We start from the raw sequence: 19,720 nt of genomic DNA on the forward strand, positions 1-19,720 counted from the left end.
AGGAGTCTAGATGCCAGACTCAGTTTCAGTACCCTCCCTGATCTTCAGACCCTAGAGGCCAGTTTGTAATTGGACTTTCTTCCCTCCACAGGTTAACGCTGACTCCAAGCCATTCTCCTTGGCAGGATGAGAGTGGCAGGTAGGACAGTGCTCTGAATTTGCTTTTCTGTTATCAGTGTCCACCCATGCCAGCCTCAGGGGTGATGCCGTATCTCCTGTCAAAGGTCCCAGCAGGAACTCTGGGAGGACAGCATGCAGGAGAACCTGGGAGAATCCCTCTGTGTGTGTCCAACCTTTGGACATTGTAACATAACATTGTCATCTACAAAGCCCACACTTTAGAACCACTAGTAAGTTACTTAAATAAGTAAACAAACAACTAATTAAATAACTAAATAAATAATAAGTGTTGTGTGTATTGTGCATATGTGTGCACAGGTATGCATAGAGGTCAGAGGTCGATGTAGGATGTCTTCTTCTCAATCTCGACTATATTTTTTGAGACACAGTCTCTCATTGAACTTGGAGTTCTCCAGATATGGAGCCCCTGGGACCTGCCTGTCTCTGCTCCCCTCCTCTGCTACTGCAGGGGATACAGACACACACCCCAGCACTGGCTCTGACATATGCTGGGGACCTATCCTTAGTCCTTATGCTGGTACTTTACCCACTGAGCCATCTCTCCATTCATTTAAAAAAATCTTTAACTGATTTTAAGTCTATGATTTTTGTGTTGGGTCGCATCCGTAGCCTCTCGCAGGCTGCCTGTGTCCTGTCGGACACACGTACAGACTGAAGGAGCTACACAGCGACTGCCCCGTGGCCCTATCCACCTGGATTCCCAGCTTAGAAGCACCTGGCTCTGGCCAGAAGTCAGACCACATACCATCCTCGAGGAGGGCTGTTTCAGGATGCTCATACCACAGGCAGCACAGTAAAGCAGAAGTCTTCGGGGCATACCCTCAGATGGACCCCTCTGTACAGGCATTGAAATGGGAGTGTGTGCAGTACACACGCCCCACTTATCCTCTCAGGTAACTATGAGAAAGCATGGCACCTGATTTGGGGTCAGCTTTCTTGCCTGGGTTCCAAACCTCACTTCTACCAAGTGGTCATGGGAAACATGCGGCTTCAGTTTCCTCATCTGTGAAGTAATACATTAGCAAGCACAAACATTTAATGGGAGGATGAATGGAGACAGTCTATCTTAAAGCTGTCAGTATAGTGCCTGGCACAGAATGAGTGGACTGGGGCCTGAGAAGAATTCTGCTTTGCAGGAATTCTTCTGTACCAGAAGACAAGGAGTATCCCCCAAACCAAATGAAATAATGTGGTTACTCTTTCTGATCCTTGCAAGGGATGGGCTCTTGGTTCCTTTCCCAGGTAAGGGATTGCTCCCTAGTGATAGGAGCCAGAGTCTGTGAGGCAGGAGAGACTGGGGAGCTATGCCTGTTCTGAAACTGCTGAATAAGTCCACTGTGTGATTATTTGTGGTGGCTTTGAGATGATTAAAAACATTGAAGACATCCCCAGTTCCCCAAGCCACCAGAATACTACCTACTACTAGGACTATAATACCAATAAACTAGGCCATTCATCTACCCATCCAATCATCTATCCACCTACTCATCCACTCTTCTACTCATTCATTATCTATCCATCTATCCACTACCTGCCATTCCATCCATCCATCTGTTTTTCTTTCATTCATCAAATACTCATTAGTACATGTTCTGTATACAAAATAAAACTCTGGCCTTCAAGAAAGTCACATTTCAGCAAATAGAGTCAAGTAACAACCAAGTAGTGTGATGATGGTATTTGCAAAGAAACAAGATGATGTGAGAGAGGCTAAATGGGGTGGGGGCGGGGTGAAGGCCAGAGACCTCGTGGTAAGAGCATTGCCATATTTACTCTTTGGGACTGACAGACTTTAGCTCAGAGAGCATGAACTCCTGCACATAGTACAGACTCCATGATACATCTTTGTGGGTTCTCTCTAGAAAGCTAACTGGAGCCCAAGGAAGAGCACTTTCAAGTCATTCACAATGGCTATTTGGGAAATGCTCACAAAATCTAATCATATGATCTCACTATCCTACCCCAGCATGGACTCTTATGGACTCAGCACATAGTCTCACAGTGTGGACACGACCTGTACCTACAATAGAGGATTTTTCATAGTGGCATTGTTGCTGGAATTTGGCAAGAACTCACATGGACTTGGCTTCCCACTGCAGCCTCCTGTTGGGGTGTGGTACATGATCTGGCAGAGTCTCTCTACTTGCAGGTCTCATTCGCATTGTGGCCTTCATCTTCACTCTGGTTGCCCTGTGGGTCTTTCTCCGCAGCTACATCAGCTTCAGCAGGAAAACCATCCGTCTGCCACGCTGGCTGGGTAAGTGGAGCTCATGGCCCATAATCTGCAGACCAGGGATGGGGCAATGAACACCTCTTTTCTGGAGTGACCCAAGAGCCAAACAGATGTGCCGAGCTGTGCACTGGCATTGTGCACTGCCAGGAAGTCTGAAGCCATGGGAACACAGAAGTGTTCCAAGGCCCTGGCCTAAGGAAGGACAGAGAAAGGAAAGAAGGAAATGAAGAAGAAATAATACTGTCTGAGTTTTGAGTGAAGAAGTAATGATACTATCTGAGTTATGAATGGCTTCTCCTACCTGCTGTTCCCTCTGCTTTAAACCCTCTCTGTGCAGGGCCTGCATGACTGCTTCATCTCACCTTTAGCTCTGTGCTCAAACATTACCACCTCAAAGGTCTTCCATGACTTCCCCAGCTCCAGCTGTAGCCTGTCCCCTTCATTTACCTCTTCCATGTCAGCCTATTTCTTTCCAAACACCATCATCATGTAATTTGTTTCCCTAGTTACTGCCTGACTCCACCTCCTAGAATATAACTTTCCTGAACACAAGGATTTTGTGGCTATGGCAATGCCAATAAGTATTTGATGAGTGAAAGAAAAAATGGATGGATGGATGGATCAATGGATGTATGGATGGATGAGTGGGTTTGTAGGTGGGTGGATAAATGAATAGATAAATAAATAGATGAATGGATGGCTACATTATGGTGCACAGATAGACAGATGAATGGTAGACAAAATGATAGGGGTGGATGTATAGGTAAGTGAATGAATAGATGAGTGGGTGAGTAGATAGATGGTGGATAGAAGAACTGGAGGGTGGGAAGATCGATAACTGATGAATAGAATGACAGGTGGGTAAGTGGAAGGATCATTAAGTAAATGGATAGATGAACTGATGAATGGATAAAATGGCAAGTAGGTGGATGAGTTAGTGGGTAGATAGGTAAGTAAATGGATAGATGTGTGGGTGGGTGAATTAATGATTGGAGAAGCAAGTAGATGGGTAATTTCTTACTGTTTTACCTACTCAGTCTCATGTAAGATGCACAAATACCCTCATAGAGTGGTCCTTGATGTGGTTGTATAATAGACTCAAGCATGATTTGTGGCATGGTTTCATGTGTGTTCTGAGAAAATAGAAAGTCAAGGAGACTTTTGAAACTAACCCAAGTTCTCCCTTAGAGATGTCAGAACAGGGATGGAGCCTGGGTATATATATTCAAATCCTTTCAAGAAAGAAGGGAAGGGGTGTATGTTCTTAGATTTGTCTTCTGGGAAACTGAGAACCACTACCATTGACAGAGTTCAACATGATCTCCAAGGACCAAAATGGCTCCCAACTTCCCAAGACAGTAAGAAAACAGGAACCCCATCTTTAGCACAACTACGGGGTGGAGGGTTTTGATAGCCTTGTGCCATCTGCCTCTTGTCAGCTGAGACACAGAGCCCACACTGAGACTTCATTTGTATAGACACTTAGTTGCTGCCATGTCCCTAATCCAAAGATACTTACTGCTTCTATAGACCATTGATAAATTCTGCGGCCTGCTGGCCTCAAGGAGATGTGAACCAGGCTATTTTCAGGAGGGTCATGGTGTCTCATACAGGACAGAGCCACAGTCAGAATGCAGTAGGTAACTCTTGTCGAGATTTCATCCAGTAACTGAATCTTTCAAAGCTCAATTACTTGGGAGCTGACAAACCAATAACTCCAACTCACAGGCATCAGGCCTTAAGCTCTGTATAGGATCACAGGGAACCCAAAATAAGGAAGAGGTTGCCCCCTGCTTAAGGTCTAAGACAGAGAAACAGACTTAGTTACAATGCTCCAAAAAAACAGCAGTGCATTCCCCTAACTCAGAGTCTGCAGAAATGCAGGTATGTGCCCAGTGGGGAAAACAGACAGAAACCCATCAGCTGCCCAGACTCATGGGCCAACTTCCCCTCATTTCACAGGCTCCTGCCCTGGGGGACATACCCTTATTTTATGATTTTATGTGCTGATACTAAAGCCTGTATATAACAGAACAAATATATCTTATCACTATTATACAGAAAGATGATAATAACTGGTTTCCTTCATAATCCAATCTGGTTTATTTTATGCACTTAATAACTTGAGCTCTGCTGGAGAAGAAAGTGCTAAGTATCCCAAGGGAGTGAGGATGGACTACTCTGAGAAGCTCACCAGCTTTGCCAGGCCACCAAGGCCCATAGTACAGGGATGTGGAGATTAAGAACTCCAGGCTTACCTGGAAAACTAGGCAGGAGACACAGAATCAACTCTAACTAGTTTCAGTATAACAGTGTCTCTTAAATCTCTTCATTGAAAAGTCAGGTAGAGTTGGTTCCAGGAGTACCACAAAGCCCCCCGGGCCCAACTTACTGTACCCTTGGATGTTGTGCTGTGTTTTGAAAACAGTCCCACATAGCCCAGCTTGACCTCAAACGGAGAATGACAATGAATTTCTGATCCTCCTGCCTTTGCCTCCTGAGTGCTGGGATCACAGATGGGCACCACTGCACCTGGCCTATGGGATGCTAGAAGTTGAACCCAGGGCTTTGTGCATGCTAGGCAAGTACTCTACCAATTGAGCCACATCCCCAGTCTCCTAGGTACTGCCTTCCTTCAACGGGGTAGAAGCTACACTCATGGTCAGCTTTTCTCTAGGACACATGATGGCTACCAGCTGCCCAGATGGCCATATTAGAACTGAAAAAGGCACTTCTTCACACACACACACACACACACACACACACACACACACACACACACACCAGGGCCAAGGGAATACATACTCAGAGAAGAGCTCTGTCTCCAGAGGATGGATGGTATTGTGGTTGGCTCAGCCTTGGTTGTTTGCTGGGATAGGACCCAGAAAAGGCACATTCCTTCCCAGACATTTTTGTGTTCTCTGAAGGAACCTGTTCTCTAGGACCCACCACAGTATGGTGGATACTTGACCTAGAAACCCAGAAAGAACTAGGACAAAGTGAGACAAGATGCCAGGCAGTAACCAGGATCCCTCAGGCCTAGCACAGATAGGCCTTCAAGAAAGAGATGACCCAGGGGCCACTGGATCCTCTCCACAGCCCAGGGAAGATGGATGTGATGCATTCTATGTGCTCTCAAGTAAACTGAGCCACATAGTGCTTAAATATCACACCCACCAAACACACAGGGTTAAGGCTCATTCTCCAGGTTTCTCACAGCATAGCACAACTTGATTTTAAACATGAATAATTTGTGTCTGTACATATGTATGTTTATGCATGTGTGTTGAATATGCATTTATGTGCATGTATGTGCCTGTGCATGAGTGTCTCTGCCTGTGCATGCATGAGTGTACATGCATATGCACCAATTTATGAATGGGTGGCAACAGCAAGTAAGAGAAAGCTCCCAGATATAACAGGAGCGCTAATTCCCATCAGTGGAACTGCATCAAAGTGTGTGTTCCCACTGCCCAGCTCTCAGCCCCCTCCTCCTGCAAGAGGCCTAAGTACCTTTTCCCTAACCAGATTCTTTCTCTCAAACAGGGGTGCCCTCCAAGGAGATCCGTGAGTATCTACACAGCCCCACCCCCTCATCTGTGCTCAGGCAGGATGTCCCAAGGTCTCTATTCCCAGTGCTGCAGGCCCCAGAGAAACACAGGTATCCAGAGTCTTCCTAGCCTACTTCCTCTGTGACAGTGGTGTCAGAAGCAGGGGCTGGGTGGCCCCTCTCAGTCATTCAGACCAGTAGAAAGGTGGCTCAACACTTTCCCTTCTGCAATTCCTTCTGGGTAGTCTAGACCAGAGGGCTCCCTATCTCCTCTAGAATTTCACCCTGTTGTGAGCCAGAATTGAAAGAAGGCTTCAGCAAGGACCAGGGCTCCCAAGGAACAAAGAAGGTAGAGGCAGAGAACATGACTGCTACTGACATTAGCTCAGGTTGAGCCAGATGATGCATTCTGTCCTCACAGGCAGCTCATATAAAGCTAACACACCCCCATGCGTGTTCCATGAGTGTTTCCCTTTTACAGGCTCAGGGGAGTGAAATCTCCTGGCTAAGGCCAAACAGTTGTAGTGATAAGTACAGGAGTTAAACACACCCATCTTGCTAGTCCAGAGACCATCTCCCCAACAGCTTTTTTTGCATAAAGCCTCCCTGCCAAGTCCCTCAACCCCTAACCCAACATGGTAATGCCAAAGAGAGCTGAGCTTCAGGGTTAGGATTTTATTGACTAAAGAAGGCATGAGAGCACAATGCATACAACATTGCAGAAAGCCAACTACAAGAATGAAGATAAACCATTTTACCTTTGATCTTATCCCTCTGAAGCCCCCTCAGTCCAATTCTGAACCAGATCCAAAGAGCTATGACATCTTGCAGATATCGTCTACTGAAAGGAATAGAAAACTCAAGCATATAGGCTACATTCTGCCCTTCCTGATCCCATGGCAGACATTACTAGTCAATTCCCACATCCTCACTCTCCAAACCCATAGCCAGCTTCAAGAGTTTTATCATTAAACCTTTCACAGTAGGTCCAAACTGACATTTAAGAGAAAGCCTTCTGGGGGCTGGAGAGATGGCTCAGAGGTTAAGAGCACTGGCTGCTCTTCCAGAGGTCCTGAGTTCAATTCTCAGCAACCACATGGTGGCTCACAACCATTTATAATGAAATCTGGCGCCCTCTTCTGGCATGCAGGCATACATGCCAGCAGAACATTGTATATATAATAAATAAATAAATCTTTAGGGGGAGAGAGAGAGAGAGAGAGAGAGAGAGAGAGAGAGAGAGAGAGAGAGAGAGAGAGTCTGCTAGTCCACTCTGATTGGAACCAACTTCCTGACTTGACAATGACAAAAATAATTGGAGAAGCTTCTAGCAAAACTACATAGCAGATTGGTGAAAGAGCAGTTTATAGTTCCTGATATTCCCCCTCAACATACACACACATACAAACATGCACACACACACACACACACACACACACACACACACACACATATGCACATACACAGTGCTCCTGGTAATACCCAAAGCAATGGCACCAGGGTTCAGAACAGCTATGGAGACAGCCCCTTCAGCCATAGCTCAGAAAGCAGATCCTGGCTTCCCTGAGATCTCCCCTTGGGCATCACTTCCCTTCATGCAGCAGCCTGATAGTGGATGCTGGATGGACAGGAAATCATTTCCAGAAAAGCCTGCCTAAGCTGTCCTATTGACACAGAGCTTGTCGGACTTAGCTGCAGTTGGCCGAGCAAGTCCTGGGAATTCCAGCTGTGGTCCCTGGAGCCTAGACTCTTCCCCGACAGTGAGGGCCAGGAAGACCCACAGCTATCTATCTTACTATCCATATCATCCTTCCCAGCCCAAAGCCAAGCCAATAGGCTCCATATTCAGCCTATGAAGATGGACTAAAGCCCAGGCACAGAATCTACTGGGATGATTCAGCAAGGCACATGCCAGGCTCTTAGCAAGCTCTGCAGAAGCAGCCTCTCTTAGAAAGCCCTCAGATTAATTCTAGGGTGGCCAGACCCTCAGCCAGAGTGCTGTATATTTGGATGCTGTTGGTGGAGGCCCTAAGGTGCCCAAAAAAGAACAAAACCCTAAGGCCCAGTCCCCTCCCCAGATGTGAGAACTCTGTGTTACCTTCCCAGGTGCCCCGAAGACCAAGTGTGGGCTCAGCAAGCCCTGCCTAGACAACTTCTTCGCATTTAAAATCAGCAGTGGGGCTGCCAATGTCGTGGGCCCCTCTATGTGCTTTGAAAATGAAATGTAAGTACCCAGGGTGGCTGTGTTTCTTTGCTTACATGTCATTCATTCATTCATCCATTTGAAAAGTCCTGTCAGGGCAGGCCTGTGAGGAAGCCCATGCCTTTCCCAGGTCACCTTTGACACCAGGTATGTGTCACAAATAGCAGTCAGCCGAAGAGCTCCCAGCTCAGCCACCCTTGCTGCACAGGTAGTTGAGCTGTTGTTGTCCCTGCTGTTAAAAAACAAACAAACAAACAAACAAACAGTGAGGCTCCATCAGGGTCACCTGCCAAGCTGGAGGCAGGTCTGTCTAACAGACAAGTTGCTGGGCTTCTGGTGTAAGGGATGCCCTGTGGGGGAAATCTATGAACCCATTCCAAGCCTCAACAGTTATGTTTATCCTGCCATGGAGAACAGATGGGTCTTTCTAAGACGATGCTGAACCTGTACACAACTTGCTTAGGCAAAACAGGGTCAGTCCTGGTCTGTGTAGTTGAAGCCAGAGGTTCAGGGTGAGCAGGATCAAGCAGCTCTAACTGACATCAAGTTTGCGCTCACATCATTCTTGGCTCTGTTTTCTCCTATTGGCTGTTTTTCCTCCACTGAAACTGGGACTTCTCTGTGAATGAAGGCGGCTGCCACACATTCTGACAAATTAGCACCACCTTAGCACCACCTCACCAGTATGAGAGCATTCCCAGACTGGTTCCTTGCTGCCTTGGGAGTGGAAAAATACCATCATCCTGAGGAAGGGGAGAACACAGAATGTGGAGGCTGAGCTGGTGGGAACCCAGCTGGGCTCCACAGGGGAACCAACCAGTCTAGGATGGCAAAATTTCTCCAATCTCTACTTTCTTGAGTCTTAGGGTGGGAGACCACCCTACCCTAGCATCTCAAAATCCCAGACAGAAACTCTGTGCAGACTGGCCCAAATGTGCCATGGACTAATGGGCTACCACACAAAGAACGCAGCCCACCATAGCCTTCTGGAAGAAATCCTACAGCCCAAGCCACTACATGTGTTTCCCAGTATGTAGGGAGTCTTTCTGTCCTACCAGCCTGCTCCCAAATCACTACATGGAGACTTATTGTTAATTATGAAAGCTTGGCCAATAGCTTAGGCTTGTTTCTAAAAGCTCTTATAACCTAAATTAACCCATATCTTTTAATCTATGTTCTTTTATGTGGCTCAGTTATCTTTACTTTGTATAAAGTCAATGCTGCTTGCTCTGTAGCCCTGGCATTTCCTCATGGCTCTGCCCTTCTTTTTCCCAGAATCCTCTCTGCCTCCAAAATCCTGCCTAACTATTTGCCATTTAGCTTTTTATTAAACCAATCACAGTGGCTGTCTTTACACAGTATAATCAAATATCTCGAAACACTAATGCCTCTGACCTGGGCCCCATGGGTAAACCTTCTCAAGGTCTCATCACAAAAGCAGAGCATTCCTTCTGTTCCTGGGAATACTGGCCTATTTTACTTTCCTTCATCTGCAGTATCATGAGTCCAGTGAGAAACAACGTGGGGAGAGGCCTGAACATTGCTCTGGTGAATGGTAAGTGGCCAGTGTCACACCTGAGACCCAGGAAAGGGACCTGCCACCTGTTGGGTCATCCTGTAGAACTCAGGACGGGGCAAGGCTGGATTGGGAGAGCAGCAGATCAGACAGGCCTGATCACCTAGGCTCCTGCCGAAGAGTTCACTGCTGTGAACCATGGCTCCACCCTCAAAACCACTCCAGCTTAGACCAACATACATGAAACCACAGTGCACACAGTGGCAGAGTGAGATCACATGCTGATTACATATCACTCTTCATTTCACAAGTATGAACACAATCTAGCACGAGCCAGGCCCTGGCTTCATGATCCCTATGGGTACCACAGTAAGGGAACGGAGATGCAACATGTGGGGCAGGTGTAATCACAGAAGGTTCCAGAGCAGAAGATGGTCAACTGCAGTTAAAAAAAAAAAAAAAAAAAACAGCAAGGAGAAAAGGAGACACCCCTTCCAGGCAACAGGGAAGGGAAGAGGGAAGAAAGGTTCTTTCTTCCAGACTGGGACTTCCTGTCTGGCCTATCACAAAGCCATCATGTTGAGCATATACTTTGTACAACTTGAACCCAGATCTGGCCAACTCCAGCTGGCAGCCTCCTTGGACTGCAGTGTCTCTAGGCAGGTGTATAGATCTGGGCCTCAGGCTCCTCATACATAGTAATTAGCCATAGTTAAACATGACTGGTTCCTAACCTCTCACTGTGCAGAGTTTCCTTTGAGAAACAGTTCAGACTATGCTGCTCACCTCTACCCTGACTCTAGAAACTCACAAATGAGCATACTCACGGAGACACATGGCCCCTTCTAAAGACCCCATGTAAAGCCCCATATGGCTCTGAGCCTTCGAGGGTTCTTCAGGTGAGCCTGCTCCTATTTCAGGGAGAATTGCCGCTAGCCATGCCAAGTGCACCATCACCAAACCCTCTGCAATACTACCATCTAGTGGTAAAGGTTGAGACCAGTGGCTTTCCTCCATATCACCAAGGGCATTTACCCAAAAACCCCAAAAGCAATCCAGACCCCAGAAATCTGAGGACCATTTATCAGTGAAAATTCCACGGCCTCCAAAGTTGGAAGATTTGGCTTGCAGGTTTCCCACTTATGTGGGAACAGTTATAAACATGCCCTATTATAGTTTTGCAGAAAATATATCTAGTACACTTACTGTTTTAGATATATTCCATTTCAAACTAACAGCCCATTGAATTTATGCAAAAATTAAGGGTAAAATGCTGACTCATGTGTGAGCAGCTGTCATGGCAGAACACAGATTCTGAGTGGTTATATTCTGTTGTGCTCTGGATGTTCAGCCAGTATGTTCTACCTTTCACATCAGCCCCAGCCCAGACAGTATTAGGCCCCTATTGTGCCCCTGATGACCTTCATAAGATCCCGTTTCATTCAGTTCTCACTCTGGTTTTAAGCTTTACAGTACCCATGGGCCAGATTCAGCAAAATGACAAGCAAGATGACTCATGATGTGGGAAGTAATAACTCTCTCTTTTCACTAGGAACTACAGGACAGGTGCTGAGAAAGGGCAGCTTTGACATGTACTCTGGAGGTAGGCACCTCTGTTGGCACTGAGGTCATGGTGGTGAGCTCCTTCCTGTGGAATGGTCACTTGGGGATGCAAGGATGGCAAGGCTGAGGGTTGTCTACTTTAGACACCTTCCTAGGGTCTGAGTTAGACTCAGGCACAGATCCTTAGAAGAGGGTTTGAGTATAGTGGCTTATTTAGAAGCTGGTTTCAAAAAATGCCCACGGTCATCAAGCAGTAAGACAGAAGAAAAATGAAGCCAGCTGGGGAATTAGAGAGCTGTTGCACACCGCCTTGGATGTAGCCCAAGGGATATGCTTGAAGCACTGGTTCTTCTTCACTTCCTAGCAATTTTGACTCTGAGAAGTGCCCTCTTCTCTGTCTCTCTGAAGATGTTGCTTCTCCAAATAGATGAGTTTTGGTTTATTTTCTTAAATCTCTGTGCATATATATGGTTGACTCTTGGGACATCACCGCCCTTGCCTTAGCACAACAGGCCGAGAAGGGCTCCTTGGGCTGGAATCCAGGCATCTGAGTTCCATGAACAGCTTGGCTGGTAGTTTGATGCTCTATACTCACAGTTTTTAAATTCTTAACCATTTTGAAATCAATGGCCTTGCATTTTTATTTTGCACTGGTCCTCACAAATTATGTATCCAGTTCTGCTAACAATTTATAATTCCATTTAAAGGCATGTATTGTATGCCCCAGATTATCACATGTAAATTTCACAAAGATGCCATAAGCAGAGCTATTTCTCATCCTTGTCACAAGACCCCAGAGAGCTGTTTTGAGACAGAGTCCCATGTAGCCCAGGGGGACTTCAAACTCATTATGTAACCAAGGATGAACAGCAGCCTAGACTGTCTGTGGTCATTTAGAAGATGCCATGAGGCCTTGGACAGTAGAGACCTATGAAGTTCTGATCCTCCTGTCTCTACCTCCCAAGAGATGGGACTGCAGGTGTGTGCCATCACACTAGGTCAAACTCAGACCTTTGTGCATGTCAGGCAAGTGAGCTACAGCCTAGCCCCATACCCAGGGCACTTAAAATGTCAATGTCTAGTCACATGAATCCAGGTCACATGAATGAAGTCCCCTTATTGTGTTCTAACATTTTCCTGCCCTCGGATAAATGCTGCAGGAAACACTACACCCATCATACTGCCTCCATCTGACTTCTGAGCTTCCCATCAGCCTGGCCCAGGTCCTCCCTGGGTCATTAGGGTAGAAGAGAATAAGGATCCAGCAGCATTTCTCCTAAAGACCAGTGCCTTTCTTTTCTTCCTCTCCCAGAACCCAAACTCCTGATGAACTTCCTTGAAGAAATTCCAGATAGCACGCTGGTGCTGGTGGCCTCCTATGATGACCCAGGCACCAAGTAAGTGGGAAACGTCACCTCCACGTGGTGATGCAAACCTAATACTTCACACCTGCACACACTCTCCTACTCTTCTGAAAGCCCCACCCTCCAGCTAATTATCCTGAGAAAAGAATGAGGGAAGTCTGGAAAATGATGTTCTGGGTGGTATGCTGTGACCTACATTACAATGATGGCAAAGTCTCCCCATCCAAGAGCCACTGGCTGGTTACAGAAATTATAGCATGATGACACATCATATGTGCATATGAGAAGACACATTGCATTGAAAATGATGGCGTGAAAAAATATTAATGACTTGCAAGAATGTTCACTATCTTAGTGTTCTGTTGCTCTGAAGAGACACCATAACCACAGCAACTTTTATAATAGAAAGCATTTGACTGGGGCTGGCTTACAGTTTCAGAGGTTTAGTCCACTATCATTGTGTCAGGGAGCATAGCAGCAGACAGGCAGGCATGGTCCTGGAGAAGTAGCCGAGAGCTACATCATAATCTGCAGGTAGAGAGAGGGAGGTAATGAGATTGAGCCTGGCATGAGCTTTTGAAATTCAAAGCCCATCCCCAGTGACACGCTTCCTCTAGCAAAGCCACACTTCCTAATTGATATAATCCTTTCAAACAGTTCCACTCTCTGTGACCAAGCATTCAAGTATATGAGCCTCCCGGAGACCTTCTTATTCAAACCACGACACTCGCCCTCTAGGGCTGAGTGAGCAAAATAAATACATGCATTCATTAGGCTGGTGAGGTGGCTGAATGAATAATAAGCTTTCTGAGTAAGAGTGGAGAGTTGAGTTCAAATTCCCAGAACCTACATCAATAATAGGCAGACATAGTAGCCAGCCTGTAATTCTAGCCTCTGAAAGCTAGCCAAGCTAGCCAAATCAGTGATCTCTGTGTTTGATTGAGAACCCTGACTCAAAAGAATAAATTAAAAGAGTGATGAAAAATATTCTCCATATCAGCCTTGGTCCACCACATATACACATGCATATGCACATATATACATGTGTGTCCATACACATGCAATCATACATGTACATGCATATACAAATACATGAGAACAAGAAAAAATCCCCTTGTACTACATAGCTTGTTATGACTCACTGTATGGACCCATTAAAATCAGATCATTTAGTAAATGCCATAGCCAGCTTGGCTTGTGTGAACACACTCTTGGTGTTCACACACTGAATAAGTGTGAATGCCTAACAGCACATCTCTCAGAACGGATCTCACTGTTAAACTCGTGGCCATATTGACATGTTTATGATGATTTCCACAAGGGAGAAGGATAGACCCACCTTTCAGTTAGTCCTTCTCGATGTCCTGTGTTCCCTGCAAACAGAGTAGCACTGTCCAAATGCCTCTCCAGCCCCACCCAAAGCTCTCTTAAGAGCCTCAGCCCCCATGCCAATCCAGTGAACTTTGAGAGCCTCAGAAGGCAGGTGTTATGTGTGCAGGTGGAGAGTGGGGGAGGTAATTGAGAGCCTCACCCTGTTCCCACCCCCTCATCAATGTCCTTCAGTCTCACCCAACTGTTCTCTCTGGTCCTCTGCAGAATGAATGACAAAATCAGGATGATCTTCTCCAACCTGGGGAGTTCCTATGCAAATCAGCTGGGCTTCCGGGACAGCTGGGTCTTCTTAGGTGCCAAAGACCTCAAGAATAAAAGCCCCTTTGAGCAGGTTGGTTCCTGGCTGCCCCCTGTCTGAGTGAGGGCTAAGTGGACAAGGAGCTGCAGGGGTGGAAGGACAGTCACTCCTGTAGGCTATATCATTGGTCAGAAACGCCACACAGAACCATCAGGGAGGGCCATCATGGTAGAGCAAAGCTGCTCGTCTCATGGAGCCAGCGAGCAGAGAGCAAATGTCCGGGCTAGTAGTTTCTCCTTTTTCCTTTTATCCAGGCCCCCGGCCTGTGGATGGGATGGCTTGGATTAGTAACTGCCCTTTTCATTAATCCTCTCTGGAAATACTCGTACTTTATAGACCTCCTAGCCACTTCTCAGCCCAGCCAATGCGTAATCAAATTAACCATCACCCACATTTAGAAATCAGGCCTAGTTCAAGAGAGACTAACCTAGGAGAAGAAAGGAGAGAATATCCATGACCTCTGGGTGAGAATGCAGGGCCTGGACTGGGCACTAGCACACACAGAGGAGTCAGGACACTGAGCAGAGCTAAGCTGCACTGGTCAGGCAGGGACTCTTTCTTCCTCCTTGTTGGAAAGGGTCCAGATCCATCAAAAGCAGATGGCCATACAGCAAGGCCCCAAAGATATCCTATGTTGCCATACTGGTAACATATTAGAGAAATCACATGAAGAATTTCCCAACTAGGGGAAACATACACAGTGACATTTTCTCTCTGTGCCTCAGTTTCCTGCACAGTAGAATGGAACCATGACAGTATGCACTTCCCAGGGCTGCTGTGTACATCAAATACATAAGGCAGCTTGTGATGGTGCCAGGCATGCAGTAGATGCTCAATAATTGCTCGGATTCTTCTTTTCCGTGCTTTTATTATTGTGATTTGAGACTTAAAGGAGGTTAGTGGAGGCTTTGGAGAAGGGCGACAGCTCTCCAACTCTCCTGATCCTTGGTGCCTCCATGGGGCACAATGGGCTCCAACCCTGTTTCTGAGACCTCAAGCAAGCTGTGGTTCTTCTCTGAGCTTCTTGCCCCATCTGTAAAACGAGGCTATGGCAGAGGTAAGAGAGCCCTCTGAGTGTTGAGGGTCAGTGCAAAAGCTTTTTCATGAGTCCTAGACAGCCTTGCCCACTGTCTGAAACATCTCTCTTCTCTCCCTAGTTCTTAAAGAACAATCCAGAAACAAACAAATATGAAGGATGGCCGGAGTTACTAGAGCTGGAGGGTTGTGTGCCACGGAAGGTATTTTAGGGTGGCCATGGACCTTTCAGGCCAGGGAGCCAAAGAAATGCCCAACTGACTTGAGAGCGGAGCCCAGGATTGCTGGATCTGTGCTGATAGGAGCTGACTAGGAGGAAGAAAGGGAGAAGCCATATGAGATGCGCTGACCATCCTCCCACACAATGTGACTTACTTCCTCTCTGAGGAAACAACAGCCTCCCACTACCCCACAAGGACCAGCTTGGAGATGGGCCCCTGCACAGGGCCTGTGGAACCAGCTGTGAGGGAGACAAGTGAGACCTTCCAAAACTGTCCGTGGTTGTCTCCAGAAGGACTGGCTGCCTACACTTGAGCAGGATTAAATTCTATTTTTGCTGAATTTGAACTTTCCAGCCTCTCAAATTGTGGTGGTTCTCCCTGGGATTGTACAGGTCTAGTCTCAGCATGGGTTCTGGAGCTGGATAGGTAGTGGTAGCTCATCTGGCAGCTGGAATGGAGTCTGGTTTCTTGGAATTTCACAAAATGCCAGGCACAAAAAAACTTGGTTCTCAAGATGGACAGGAGCAGGAAAGCCTAGGAGACAGGATACGCAGACCATCATCTTGACATGCTCTTTTAAGACAAGCCAGAGGTGACCCAAAGCTGGAGAAAAGGAAGAAGGGAGCAGATCTAAGGCAGGGAGATTCTTACATCTGCCTGGCTTTGGATTTCCCAGAGGCACAATCTGAAACAAGCATTTGGGGACAGGCATTGTGTCTGGGGAAAGGGACAGCCAATAAGGGGACCCCTCTGAACAGTGGGGGCTTCCTCCCAGACCCTGAATTAGGCACAAATCACACCCAAACACTTGTTTTCACAGAGAGATCCTTTACTAAGCCCGGAAGAAAGGTTAAAGTGGCTGCTTTCTGACTCAGGCAGAAAACAGCAGCAAAAGACCTTGCAGGTGTAGTTTTAAGGCAAGGAAAAGGGGAGGTCTGTGTTAGAATGGACTAGGATGTGGTGGTAAAGGAGATAGAGGATGAGGGAGAAGGGGAAGGGGACAAAGGAAAGGGGGCAGGGGTATTTGTCCCAGAGGGACAAAGGACGCCTCTGGATAGAGAGGAGACAGACAGGGCACATAGGCAAATGGAGGTTTACAAAGGTAAAGGGGGAACCCCTGTGTTAGGATGAGGTGTTTGATTTTAACTGAGCATGTTAATTAGGTGAGCCAAAGGGGGCTCTTGATTGCTGGCCTTTGGTAGTCAGCCTCAGGAAGAGGAAGTGGCCAAATAAGGGAACAGACCTTGGGGGCCAGCTTTAGGAATGTGATCTAATGGTTTTTAGCAAGGCAGAGGGGATGGGAGAGAAAGGTAAGGCCAGCCAGAGCCACCTGCTCCAGTGGGCTAGTGTCCCTTCAGTGTTGCTAACCCAACTGCTGGACACTGGAGTGAGATCCCACCAGGAACTTTGGAACTTGTAACAACTATCTAAATTGTCCCAGTATAATAAAAACTCAAGAGTCAGAAATTGAGATAAAGACCTGATAAATCCAAGGACTGACCCTCTCTCCATGTTTTTTCCCAAACCATCAGCCCTGGAAATCCCACTTCTCTCTTCCTGTCCTCTCTAGCAGACCTCCTCAGTCTTCCAAGAACTCTATGGCTAATCCTGGTCACCAGTCATTGTCCTTTGATTCAAAGTGGCTTTACTGCCACAGTGGAATGGCTGTACAAACAATTCTTCTCCAACAGGGACTCTGCAGAACACACACCTCAGAGATGGCATCCTTCAGATCTGGAGAAGTGGGGTGTTTATATACCAACCCCAGCCAACTATTTGGTGAGGGAAGGCTGCTGCTGTTGGTGCAATGTGCATCCCTAGGCACTTCTTGTCCACTTCACAGTGAGTCATTGGCCAAAAGATGTCAGTGTCAGCTGCCAGTAGACTAGTAAGTGCTATGAGAAGAGAAAAAAATCATAAGACATGTCCAGGATCTCTGAGAAGGGTCCAGTTCCCAAGCTCTCAACCAAATCCTAGTAGGGGCTCATAGGAGCACGTATGGAGGATGTCAAGTTTATTGGGGGAAAGCCCCAGTCTCAAGTGGTAAGTTTCTAAGCCCTGAACACAGGGAGGACTTCACATATGTCCAGGGCCTGGTGGAGAGAAGATAGTTGGGAACCCTGAACCAGAGGCTTTGGTGGTATGAGACACAGGCTCCAGTGTGACAGCTGAGAGCAAGCTGAGCTGAGGAACTGGAAGATGCCCACTCAGGCAGCCCATTAAGCCCCTTCAATCCAGACTAACATAGAATGTCTTCAGAAACAAAGAGGGCCCCATATAAACACCTGTACTCACATGAACACAATGCTTCAGAAATCCACCGTGGGAATTAACATCGGAAGACAGTTTTCATAAACACCTTTGTATTCCTGAAAGTGTTTATTTACAATGAGCAAAGATACCTTATAAGACTTAAAAGGAGCCAATAAAGACTTCTAAAGTGAGTTTATGGCCAGAGACAGGACTAGGCAGGTAGCTCTTAACAGTGGTCACTATTTTAAAAGGACCTGGGTGGCCATCTGGGTGTAAATGAAGGCAGTGTACACACTGAACAGTGTACTAGACAAGGCTGAGAACATGTAACCAGCTCAGAACTGAGGAAAGAGGTTTGGACACACAGCAGGGGAGGGGAAACAGCAATACTACACCCAGGTCCCTGCACCTAGGGTGGCCTCTAATGGTACATTATTTTTCTCATTGCTGTGACAAGGTGTATTCCAAAAACAGCTTAAGGCAGGAAATGCTTATTTGTGCCACAATCTAAGGGCACAGTCACAGTGGCAGGAGCATAAGACAGCTGGCCGCATGCATCAGCAGTCATGGAGCAGAGACTGATGAATGCTTGCACTCAGCATCCTTTCTCAGTTTTATTCAGTCTGGGACCCCCAACTCATGGAACAGTGCTACCCATGTTGAGGGTGGGTCTCCCTGTCTCAATTAACTCAGGGATGTGCCTCACAGACATTCCAGAGGGCTGTCTCCTAAATGAGTCTAGACCCTGCCAAATTGACAGGAAGCACCACCACAAATGGTCAGCTTGACCTGTTCCTTAGAGAAAGGCCTTCCCAAAGGCCTGGGTTTCTCTGACCCTCCAAGGGCCCTCAGCTGTTCACTGACAGTAGAGATGGAAGGCCAGCTCACTGTCTTGGCCTGAGCCCATGGGCTCCATCAGAAGCTGGCACTTAGCCTGGAGTGTCCTATCCCTCCTTTCCCTTAGCAGTGTTCCCTAGTTGCCAGCCATTAATAGCTCATCTACAGGAGACTCTTTGACAGAAGAGCCTGGGGTCCCTGGGTGTGCTAGCTAGATGAGACTTCATCTGTACCTGGGCTAAGAGATGAGAGTACCTTCTGCAGAACAGCTGTAGTTATGGGGTCATTTCTCCAAGAGATCACTCTCAGAGTGAGGAGCTGTAGGCAAGGAGCCACAGCTGGTGCTGCCATGTGGCTTCTGCTGTGGGAAAGGCCACATGCTGTCCCATGCTGAAAGTACCAGGCAGATGGTGGCTCAAGGTCCACCAATCTCCCCCTCCTTGACAAGGTACAATGCCCCACTGACATATCCTCAGATGCAGTGTGGAAAATGAACTCAAGTGGCCATCACCTGAATCTCCGAAGCTCCCTAGGAAGACTGATACTGGAGGTGAGTGTCACGGTATGACCAACACTGTGAGAGTCAACATTATTTTCAGGGTGTTGCAGCCATGACAAGGATGACACATTTAGCCTAGGATGGAGGCAGAGAAGACTTGAGTCCAAGAATGTGACTGCAGAGTATCGGGTCCACATCCCTCAAACTCAGCTTCCTCGCTCCTCAGTCGTTAATCATCTACTGGGCTTCTGGAAGCATAAAGGAATGTGGGACCACTGCCTCATGGAGTGGGGCCACATACACATCAGGATTATCAGTGAGAAGGACCCAAGACACCTGCCCCAGTCTTGGGGCAGGGAAGCCATTGAGAGAAGGTAATATCCACAGGAGCCCCTCCTTAAAGTGCCTAAGAGTCAGCCGGGCAGCAGATGGAACAGAGGTGTATGGCTGGATGGGCAGACCTGTGAGCAAGGCCTGGGAGGGGTGGAGGTAGGGAAAAGACTGAATGGGTGGGCTGAGCACCAAACCGTTTTCTGTGCCAGGCGGAGAGCTTGGATCTGGTACAGTGGTGATGTGTTATGTTTAAACTAGACACAAAACAATTAGGTCTACTTT

General features: G+C 47.1%; 1 protein-coding gene across 1 annotated transcript; it reads left to right on the plus strand.

Moving 5' to 3' along the window:
• Positions 1-203: 203 nt before the first annotated feature.
• On the plus strand, positions 204-15,824 carry Fam3d (FAM3 metabolism regulating signaling molecule D). Its single transcript, XM_052732360.1, has 9 exons — positions 204-208; positions 2,274-2,398; positions 5,921-5,941; positions 8,031-8,148; positions 9,624-9,682; positions 11,196-11,246; positions 12,519-12,603; positions 14,167-14,293; positions 15,418-15,824. The coding sequence occupies exons 1-9, from the start codon at positions 204-206 to the stop codon at positions 15,505-15,507; spliced, it is 681 nt and encodes a 226-aa protein (XP_052588320.1). The 3' UTR covers positions 15,508-15,824.
• Positions 15,825-19,720: the final 3,896 nt, after the last annotated feature.

This window comes from Peromyscus californicus, unplaced genomic scaffold (assembly GCF_007827085.1).
Source record: "Peromyscus californicus insignis strain IS unplaced genomic scaffold, ASM782708v3 Scaffold_12__1_contigs__length_115047231, whole genome shotgun sequence".
Lineage (NCBI taxonomy): Eukaryota > Metazoa > Chordata > Mammalia > Rodentia > Cricetidae > Peromyscus > Peromyscus californicus.